General features: G+C 42.5%; 1 protein-coding gene across 2 annotated transcripts in view; it reads right to left on the minus strand.

The window, feature by feature from the left end:
- Positions 1–8,631, minus strand: part of LOC109310939 (probable G-protein coupled receptor 34) — a 27,884-nt gene extending 19,253 nt beyond the window's left edge. The window contains exons 1-2 of one of the 2 annotated variants that reach the window (XR_002101348.1): positions 6,728–8,631; positions 2,915–3,995 (exon numbers count right to left, since the gene is read on the minus strand). Coding sequence is in view for 1 of the 2 variants with exons in the window: in XM_019536315.1 (XP_019391860.1) it covers positions 2,968–3,978 (1,011 nt within the window). In the remaining variant the exon portion in view is untranslated. Of the gene's footprint in view, positions 1–2,230; positions 3,996–6,727 lie in introns of those variants that run through there. The other variant, XM_019536315.1, reaches the window with a different exon arrangement.
- Between the last annotated feature and the right edge of the window lie 2,866 nt (positions 8,632–11,497).

Genomic DNA, 11,497 nt, shown 5'->3' on the forward strand with positions numbered 1-11,497 from the left:
TGAACGGTTATAAACTCCTGCAAGACTATTTCAGGCTGGACATAAGGAAGAATTTCTTTACTGTCTGAGCCCCCAAGGTCTGGAACAGCCTGCCGTCAGAGGTGGTTCAAGCACCTACATTGAACACCTTAAAGAGTAAATTGGATGCTTATCTTGCTGGGATCCTAAGACCCCAGCTGACTTCCTGCCCTTCGGGCAGGGGGCTGGACTCAGTGATCTTCTGAGGTCCCTTCCAGCCAGGTGAGCAGAGTTGCCTATGGTCAGAAAGTCAATGTCACAGTGAGGACTGAAGCTCAGATCTCCTTGTGTTTGTCAAGCAATGTGTTGTCTCTTTCCAAGCATGGGTTCAATGGCTATGTAGTCCCAACACCTAGGACTAGTACTTGTGATGCTCATGATTCTGAGAGATCCCATCTAATCCTGGGGGTAAGGAAGCTACTCCTTGGCAGCTGGATTCCTGCTAGAGTGGAAAACAAATTTAGGGCTGATCTGTAGAAGACTTGTCACCATAATCCTCTCTTTATATGCTGCCTTGAAACAGCCTTCATTTACAGTAAAGAAACAGGATATAGTGCAGGGTCGTGGTCTAGCTTCTTCTTAGAAGTGAGAATCCTGCCTCCTCTAGTCTATGTGGCTTTTCACTACAACCTGATAAACTCATCTCTACCCACATACAAAAAACTAGAACTCTTGGTTCTAAAATGATACCTTGTATTGGTCTAATAAAAGATATAATTTTGGAACCAAGAGTTCTAGTTTTTTGTATGTCTTCTTGTCTCAGACCAACATGGCTACCAAGTACACATTCTACCCACAGGATTTTCAAGTGAACCCCTGGCCCTTTTAACCCCTTCAAAAAGCCATTCAGCATAGGCCTAGAACTGTCTCACCTACATGTTCTCCTGAAAAACCTGGTCCTGGAGGTAGATCACTGCATTAGATGGTTTGGCACAATGTGGAGATCCCAATCCTCCAGGCCACATGAATAAACTAAGCCCCACCCACCTTGAGATATATAACCATTGTGTTCATTGGGTAGATTGGAAGCTAGCACAGAGATCTGCCAGGACTTGCCTGGAGCTATAACGGGTCCATGGCAGAGCTGGGAAAAAAAACCACAGGTCTCTGCACAAGACCACACTCCTTCCTGCATGCTTCTGACAGCTCTTTGCAGTAAGCTGAGAAGGAAAACAATGTCTTCATGCCTTTAATTGTGACATTACATAAAAATGGGTTTTAAAGGATTTCTCTATCCTTTTCATTCTATAAGAAAAGGTGAAAGCTACATGGCCTACATGATCATTACCTTGGAAATGCTAGAGAAGTCAAGTCGGGGCTTTTCCTCATGTCTTGTTGAAGGACACAAACATGTGGATTGGAAGTTTGCTCAGCCCTTAAGTGAAAGGATTGGAGACTTGGACCTCCACTGGAAGGGAAAGCTCTTCTTCCAAATGTTTTTCGGGCATTAGAGATTCTGTTATCCCTGATGCACCTATTACCCATGTGGTGTGGACATGTAAATGTCCACAGTCCTACTGCACATGCCCAGTAGACTACACACTGTCACTTACCTTCCCTCCTACCCCAGTACAATTTTGAGACTTGCGTAGCCCACTGTACACATACAGGCAGCCATATACCTGTCCAGCCTGTGTATGGTTTACTGGGATATGCAGTAGCGGTCCATGCTGCTCAGGTAACAATCACATATTGTACATAAATGCCAAAAAAGCCATGCATGTAGTTGGAACTTGTAACTACAGAACCTTCCAGTTAAGGGTATAAAGGTAAAAGGATTTGAGTCTAGTTCTTCTTAATCTTCATAAAGAAGCAAAGAAAGGGCAGAAATCTAGTTTGTTTTTCATTTGCAGGTCACCTTTAAGAAATGTATAGACAGCATGAGGTGTGACAACACTGTCTCTAATTCAGGCTTAAGGTTTGATGAGCTTAAACCACAGCCTTGAGTATTGCAGCTTACTACATTATCAGAGCCCTTTGTTAGATTAACAGTCTTGTTGTGACCTTAATACTTCCAGTATTATCCTGCACATACATTTTGTGGTCTTGGGTGACCAATTTGCCAAATGTTAAAAGTTTGGGGTCAATGCCCTAAAAGTAGAGGTAGTAAATACAAAAAAAAAATATATCACTACCTGCTTTAATACATGATTGAGGTTTTACAGAACAGAGACATCAATTAGGTACAATAAAGATAGTGGAAGCCAAGAGAAAAGATTCTATATGGTTTATTCCAGATTATGGTGTTTGTACTATTTCCTGGCTTACAAGTTTTCCCAACCCCCATGCATACAACTTTTCCCATGCACACAACCAAAACATGCCTCCTCACATTTTGAATTATTCATTCACTACCCAAGTGACATGTCAGTCAGCCATAGGCCTTCACAACCCAACCAAAAGGTCATGCATGCAAACTTTTGCTGGTATCTCCAGGAGCAGTATAAAGAGTGGGTTGTATGTGGTATCTCCACAGGATTTAAGTACCTCTTACACCTCTCTATTCTGCCCTCCCACCAACACACAGTGGCATGTCCTTCTTGTGTCCTGGAGATCACTCCTTTTTTTCTTCTTGGGTCATCATAGTTCTGAACCTTGACCTTGACCTGGACCTTGACCTTGACTGAGAAGCAAGTACCATGCCAAGGTACTCTTTCTGTGATACATTTATTCCTTGTGCTCTTGAGCTTCATGAGATGAACCCATTTTTAAGGGAACTGAAAACATGCTCTCCTTTCCACAAAGAGACTCAGTATCCGTTCATCTGCATTTGCCCTTTCAAAGAGTCAGATGATTGTGGAATAGGAAACTATAAAACATTTGCAGTTTCTTTCTCTGCTTTTCTGTTAAGTCTTCAGAGAGTCTTACCTGATAAGTGATAGCCCTCTGAGCAAACTAGAGACAGTCTCTTAGAGTCTTAGCCAAAGTCTCAAGGACCCTCTAAGGGACCTAGACCTCTGTGACAGATCTACTGTAACTCAAACCCCCTTGGTTCCTCAGGATAACTCTCTTCAGCTTGCCTTGAACAGTACGCAGCACAGCTGTCCTAAAGCTGCTGGAAAAGAAAAAAAAAAGCACTGGGTCAAGGCAGCTGTTGAAAGCTGAGATGCAGAGGACAAGTTCATTGGCAAGGTGGAGAGTCTGCTTCCACTGCATGCTGGAGATGACTTCCACTTGGGCAAGGATGTATGGGACACGGACCAAATGGTAGGGAGTGAAGCACACACTGAAGATGACCAGGACCACGAAGGTCTTCGCAATGGCTCTCACACTGGTCTTCTTGCACTGCTGCTGACTTTTCCCTGAGACATCATGGAGCTTGACTGATATTTTGCCATAGGAGTAAAGGAAGAACAGCAGAAGAATGAAGAAAGTAGCCACCGCTATCATGTTGAGGACTGCCCCCACTGTACTTTTGCTCCTGAAATGGAAGCACTGCTGATCACAGGGACTTTTATTTCTAGTCTCAAAAAAGAAAGGGATCATGAAGATGCCATAGACCAGCCAAACCAACCTGGAGACAGTGGTACTGCAAGGCGCAGTGTGGATTCTGAACTGCTGGAGGGGCCAAATGATCTTCAAGTAGCGGTCAAGGCTGATGAGACTGAGGAACATGATGCTGACGTACATATTGAGGTAGAAGAAAGCTCCAACTAGGTTGCAAAGGATCAAAGGGCCACTCTGGTTTTGAAAGACTATCCGGAAAGGCAGGCAGAGGGAAAGCAGAAGGTCAGACATTGCAAGGTTCCTCATGTACACCACGATTGAGGTCTTTCTCTGTGTACCATACAAGAACACCCAGAGGGCCAGTATGTTGCTGAGCAAGCTGATGATGAAGATAAGGGAGTACATCACAGGGAGAATCACTGCAAGGAATCCATCCTTGATCTCACAACTGGAGTTATTTGACCATGCCTGAGGGAATTCAGTGGTAGGAAAGAGAGTGTGGTTGGAGTCCATTGTTTGGAATTCAGGTTCTGCAAAGACATTAATCCATATGATTAGAAGACAGTTTCTTAAACAGGGGCATGTATATCTGAGAAGGTGTGCTGTAAATTTCCAGAGGGTGTGTGGAAGGTAGGAAAGGGAAAGCAGAAGAAGAAAAAGGGGAGAGATAAATGGAGAAAAAAGAAGCCAAAAAAATTAACAGCAACTATACCATCTCTCTTAGGGTGTTGGAGAGGTTACAGTGTGATCATAGCGAAATAAAGTGCAAGTTTTTTTATTATCCATAATGTAGAATCATAGGAGTAGGACATAGCAGTATAACAAACTTCAAGAGGTATGAGTTCCAAGACAGTTTGAGAACCACAATTACAAGGTGTATGCATAGATAGATGTTCCACATGTTTAAGTGCCCATCATCATGGCACTTGGTTGCACCATGCTGTAGTGTGAAATAAAGGCTTTCATCTTGGCCAGTTTAATGGGGATTGAACCAGAGTCCTGCAGAATGAGAAACATGAGCCTGTACAGCTTGAGCTGAGGAGCTGAGCTTTGAGCATAGGCATTGTGAAGACTCTTACTGTCTGTGGACTGAGAATAACAGGAGAATTTAGAGCACTAACCAGTGGGTTGCAATTACAGCAAAGCGTCTAAAAGAAAATGGCACCATCTGACTCAGGAAATCAGCCCTGTCTTAGGGTGTAGAGTCCCATCCCTTTGTTGTGGTGAACAAAGAGTTTTTTGACCTAGGCAGGACACCTGACCAGTAAATCTATCGGTCTGATCTGCTTTAGCCATTCTTTTGTTCCTGTTTTCTTAGTGAAAGATGCACTCAGCAGAAACTATCTATAGGCTGTGCTTTCAAGCACAGCAATCTGCAAAGGAGCAGCATCTGAGATACTTACAGTAGGGTAAACCACAAGCTGATTGAACACAAAGCCTTATGAGTGCAGTTCCTGTGAATTCAGACCATATCACAAGAACCTATTTAGAGACAAGAACTCATCTGACTCCCCAAGAATGGACAGTAATCAAGCCTGCCAGATCACTAGCTGTCCTACAGGTCCTTGACTGATACACCCAAGCACAACTCTGCCTTGGTTGCCTTGGTATTGCATGTTATTGTTCTTTATTCTTCTCTACTTCACACCAGGCCTGCTACATGAATGAGACACCACTGACAAGACTCCTCTTCACAGCAAGGCTGTTCCAGTATATTTTTCCCTACATCAGTGGTTCCTGACCTTTTTAAGTAAGAGATCACTTTTGGCATCTAAAAGCAACCTAAGATCTACCATGAACCACTGCCACCCTTCCCTTCTTCACCCAGCTACTCCAGTGTTCCTGAAGTTCTATGGCTACTCTAACTGCAGTTTCTACAGCTTCTCTAATGTAGTTATCTGCTATCAACATCCAAATCTGCAGCCCAGAGTATGTGGAGACTGTCCTGAAATATGTTCATGTTAACTGCTGAACAGCATAAAGGCCATTGCAATGACTCAACTCCCTCTTTCATGGTTAAATTATTTAAAACCTCAATCTATGGCTTAAACTGGCCACAGTATTTCTGGTTTGCAGCATTTGGGCAACTTAGAAACAGAAGGTCTGTGCTGCAAAGAATTAGGTTAGGATTGTCATGGAGTATATGGAGCCTTCTGCATAAAATGTAAATGTGTACGTGCATCTGGTGCATGTGAGTTTGTGTGTATCTGGTAGTGTCCATATACCAACGAATGTGCTGCCCAGGGCACCCTGCATAAGAAAGCAAGAATATATACTATGTGTTGTATGTATATGTAAATATGATAATTCTGTGAGAATGTGTAATTGTAAATATGCAAGTGTGTGTGTAACTTTCACCAATGTGTGTGTGTATACTGTACAGCTACAGTTATCTGTATGAATAATTGTCACTGTTTAAATATTTGTCACTATATACATGTAAATGTAACTTTTATCTGTGAATATAACTAAAACTGCGTACGTGAGAAACTGTGACCATGTTTTGTATACATAGATATGTCTATAACCAATATACAGTCATGTATGCATGTAACCATGACCATTCTGAGCTAGTGATTATATATACTATTGTGTGTGCATATAACTCCCATTGTGTGAGTGAGAGTGGATGTCTGTATTTACCACTGGCTATTATATGTGTGTGAGAGTGTATATGCTGTTGTATGTGTATACTTAACTGTGACCACTGTATTAGTGATTGTGTATATGTATAATTGTGACACTGTGAGTCACAATGTGTGCATATAGGTGCATGTCATTCTGTGCAACCGCAACCCAGTATAATTATGTGTGCATATAGTGTCTGTGAACATGTGTTTTGCATATATATTTGACATTAAATAAGAGTAGGTCTACATACCACTATGACTATTGTGTGAGTGTACAAGCTATTGTATCATGGCCATTTTGTAAATGAGAAAACGTGTGTGTGCGTAGAAACAAAATAATTATATAAGTGCATGCAAGTGTGTGTTTTCTTACATCTAATTGTATATATGTATTACAGAACATAAGTAATCATTCTCGGTGTTTTATTTAACCCCAGTACATTTTACTCCCTATCTACACCAAAAAAATCTTTCATTAAATTAAACTAGAAAAGCCCCATATATGACTATTAATACATTTCAAAGAACATAGCTGATCCTTGAATGAAACTCTTAATGATGCAGTTCTAACCACAAGGTATTGTGAAGAGAAGACAGAGAGAGAGAGACAAGGCAGGGTTGGCATCACCTACCTCAGCAGCTCTCCTCTGAACTCTTGCTTGCTGTGACAGGCTCCTGCTCTGAGCTTCTCCCCTTTAAATCTTTGGCTTATGACAACATTTCTCAAAAGTCACGAGTGTCTTCATTGGTCTGCTCATCTCCGTCACACATGGTTGGCTCCTTCTTCAGGTGTTTGTAAGGGGAAGTGGCTTCATAGAAGTTCCTCTCTAAACCAGGCACAATGAATAGCCTTCAGCTCAGAAATGATGAGCTATGGGAGGAAAGAGATGAGAGTGATGTATATGGAACTCAGAATTATGATTACTTAGGGGAAGTAAAAAATATTAAAAACCTGAATAGTGTTGAGCCAGATTGTTGCTAGAACTGTCCCAATGATATTGAATAAAGTTCAGCAGTATTGGCCCAGATATAAGGAGCTCAACTGATTTCTGCCCAGGGGCCAAAACACACCCCTCATTTTGTTGGATCTTTTTGAATGTAGCAGCTACTATATGAGTTTTAGGGCCAATCCTGGTAGCTGCCAAAAACGTTTTGGGTCACGAAAAACAGTTGAGGGATGCTCAGCCCCTAGCAAGAGCTTTTTTGGTGCTTCAGTGCATGCACTCCTGTGGGGTTTAATGCTGTGGGAGTCCAGTGCTTTGGAACAGCCACATTAAAAACAGCCTTTGGGGAATACATTGCACTTAGCCCAATACATGACAGGATGCAGCCCAGGGGACGTATTGTCAGTGTAAGGAATACATTAGAGCAGTAGTTTTCAACCTGTGGTCCATGTAAAGATGATTAAGATCAGACAAAAGTATGTAAATATCTACACTTATAATTCAAAGGGGTCCCCACCTCCATTTGACATTTTTTAGAGGTCCACAAATTTGAAAAGGTTGAAAACCACTGCATTAGAGGCCTTGGCATAAGTGCCTCCATCTTGTGTACATCCTCAGTTATCTAAATGTTGGAGTAAACTTTGGATAACCTTATAGAGACAGGCTTTCAAGGCCAGATTCAGTGTTTTTGCTGATGTATACAGGAAAGCAGAGCATTGATTTAGGTGTTTGACTATAGTCACACTAACAAAGTAACTGAAACGCATTATCATAAGCAATAGCAGTCATTGTTAAGAGCAGAAACCTAACTGATAACCTCTGAAACCATCCTACTTAAACAGTTGTTATGTATTTCTCATAAATTCTTCACTGCTGAGAAGGGGGTTCTTCATAATCAACCCCTTTCATTAGCATATACGCAATCAGATTGTAGACAGATGTATGTCATGAATGAGTATATATAGATGACTGTAAACCTGGGGGAAGTAGGAAATCATGGACCTGAACTGCTGGAAAAACTGAACAAGAGCTCAGAGTTCTCACGGTTCAACCTACACCCATCCTCCCAGGTTTGAGCATGTTTTGCATTTCCATTGCCTGAATCTGAATGCTAGTTAAACTTATGTTTAGCTCTCCAATAAAGTAATTATCTTGAGAGGAAACAGGTGTGCCCTCTCTTCAGTCCAGAGCCCTGTCCAACAAAGTAAGCTTCCTTTGTCCCAGTTTGGAGAAAGAGAGCTTCCCTTCAGTCAGTGCTGAAGGAATCAAGGAAGCATTTATATAGAATGTTTCTCCCCATTGAATCAACCTGAGAGAGTCCTAGAAACAGTAGGTATAGGGTACAGGATCCCTGTGGGGGAACGCTAGAGAACAACTCATTTCCACAGTTGCTGCAACTTAGGAAATCCCCAAATGCGAAAGGAAATAAAATACGAAAAAGAAAATGTATCTTTGAACAATTTCCACTTGGCTAGATTTGGTTCATAAATGAGCAACAGTCACCTGTGCAGATGCTAATCTTGTACCAAGGAAGGCAAGGGCAGGGTGAAAGCAGAGGAAGAAGTAAAGAAAACTAAACATCCTTTCACAATCTTTTTCCCTGTCACCTGCCCCATCAGGGCAGTAGTAGATTAAGATTTATTGAGGCCCTGGGCAAACAGAAAAGTGGAGGCCCCCATTATAAACATGAATGCATCAAAAAGCATTAATAAATAGACCTGTTAAACATTTACACAGTGCATTAATAAATAAAGTATAAAACATAATGTTGAAATTAACTACTCAATTTTGCCACATACACAACTGAATAAAACAACTGCCTTAGGAAAATGACTCAGATGCATGGGATTGCCATACATGCATACTACCACGAAAGGAATGATGTTTTAGTTTAGTGGTCATGTAGACTCTTGTTTGACTGTGTTTAAATACATTTTAAATTGTAAATGACCACATAGTAAACACATTTATATATACATACAACACATAGTATATAGTCTTAATTCTATACAGTAAACTACGACAAGAAAAATAGAGGCTATACCAGTAGCCTCAAGTATGAGTCTAAGAATACCATTAGTGATTCTTGCAATTAAAATAAAGCAGTAGACCAACACACTACTTCTCAATGTTTTTTTTATCATTCCTGAAACATTAAACGTGCTAAACTTCATCTACTGTAAATCTCTCTCTTTTATATACCCATTACACCTGTGTTTTAATGCTATCATTACATAATTACATAACCAAAGTGAGAAAATACAAACATATAAAATCTCATGAGAATGTATGGCTTACCTTTTAAATGATTATCAGATTCTTCCAAGCTTTGAGCGAAGCTTCCAAGCTTTGAGGGCTGTGACTATGGAGGAGGACCCCGAGGGCTGCTCCCTGAATGGGGGGCCAGCCTTTGGCTCTGCATCCCCTGCTGCTCACAGCACCTTCCTGGAGCCCCAGGGTCAGGGTTGTTCTGGGCAGGGAGTGAGTAGGCCGCAGGCACTGACCCAGCATCTCTCTTCCATTCTTGCTGAAGACTTCTAGTCCACCTGCTCCCCAGATTCAGCCACTGCCCAGCTCCAAGGTCCAACAAGAGCTCTGCCAAAAGGGGCTGGTCCTCAGCCAGGGCACCACACAGCCTCCCCCAGCCTTTCCCTCCTCCTGGCTTTATTCCTCCTGTGATAAGAGTCTCCATGTCAGCTATGGGGGCTGCCTCATATCTCCTGGGCACCTTGGAAAGCCAAGCCCTGGCAGCTGCCCCCAGCTCCCCACCCCACTCCTATGATTCTCTCAGGAACAAGTGGGTCAATTGCATGCCCAGTCCCCACTCCATGGCTTCAGGACTGTGGCTGGGTTGGTTAAAGGGAAAACTGTTCACCACGCAGCTTGTCCCCAGCATGCACAGTTAGCGTCCCTTCTGAATTTTTCCCAGGGGGGCCCCTAATTGGCAGGGGCCGCTGATACTGGGGGCCTCAGGCCTGTGCGTTAATCCAGCCTTGTATCTCAATCAGGCCCCTGGTGGGGGGAGTGCTGTTCTCCCTTTTTGTCTACATAAGCGAACTGATACACGGGCAGCAAGGCATTCCATAAATGCATGGCAGAGCTAGCATAGAGCCTCTGGGTGTTGCTCACCTTCCTCTTGCATTTTGCATAGTCACTTACCCTCATGCAAAGTGGATGAATATATAATATCTGACCCTTTCAACCCACTTTGGAAGGTTTGTGGCATTAGAGTCAACCAAAAGGGGAGGTTTGCATTAAATATACCTTACTAAGCAGCAACAGCCTTAGATATGTTTCACTGTTTCATACAGGCTGCTTCCTGAACCAGCTATTGTTGGAGTAATGAAAGGCTTTCTAGTTACACTCACCATGCTGTTTCATTAAGCTTAATAGATTTAGAACTTTATTAGTGAATCATAGATATTTACACAGTTTTGTAGAGTTTGAAGAGAATACAGGTTAATGCTCATGATAGGTACATGGGTACATATATAGTTGGCAGACGTTGACACAATCTAAAACATTGTTAGACATGTAGCCTACATTAGTCCAGGGCAAAGTGAATTAAGAAGTTGCAACGTGATGCTATGGAGAGAAGAGAAACAACTCCCCATGTATGGTAACTGCATTGGTACAGAGTTGTAGGATAGTGAGACATTCTCAAACAATGGCTTTAGTATGTGGTGTACAGTTGCTGAGGTGGACAATGTTCAAGGCCATTAACAAATTTCACAAAGACAATGGGCTGTGATGCACTCAACATAGGTGTCCCTTGACCACTGGATGGTTTGACTACCATGAGGCACCTCATGAGTTCTGAATAGCAGCAGGAAGTCTCTGAACTTCCAGATTCCTTATTCTCCTTCTTCTACTCCCTCTGCAAACTCACCGGACACTCTTATTGCTCAGGTCCCATCCTCCAAGTGCTCCAACAATCAGCACCTACGCAGACATGTCATACCCCTTCTCCCTCAGGGTATCAGCCAGTGGCCTGTACTTTACTTGCACAGCTTTCACTCCCAGGCTTCAGTGAAAGACTGCCACCATTTCTTAGGATAGTCATGTTGATCATTAGGATCTTTTTGTTCCCCTTGTCTGTTATCATAATGTCTGAACAAAGCTGGGTATCTCAGCCTGGGACAGCAGGCCTACCTTCCCAACTGATGCCAAGATGGCCTTCACCAGTTAGTACTACACACAGAAAACCATGGACAAAGCCAGATCATACAGGGTTGGATACCTGCCAGCCCAGCCACTCACAACAGCCATGACAGTGTGGTGCTTTGGGCAGGCTTATTAGCATGGCTAAGTGACAGCTGCACTGTGGACACTTCTATACTTTTCCAGCTTGGGAAGCTTACCTATGTAAGCATTGCAGAGTCTGGGGGTACTACTGCTTGGCACAATAAGTTAACCTTCTAAACAAAGTTAAATTCTCTCAACTTCCAGATTCCTTCT

This window comes from Crocodylus porosus, unplaced genomic scaffold (genome assembly GCF_001723895.1).
Source record: "Crocodylus porosus isolate Cpor-Errol unplaced genomic scaffold, CroPor_comp1, whole genome shotgun sequence".
NCBI lineage: Eukaryota > Metazoa > Chordata > Crocodylia > Crocodylidae > Crocodylus > Crocodylus porosus.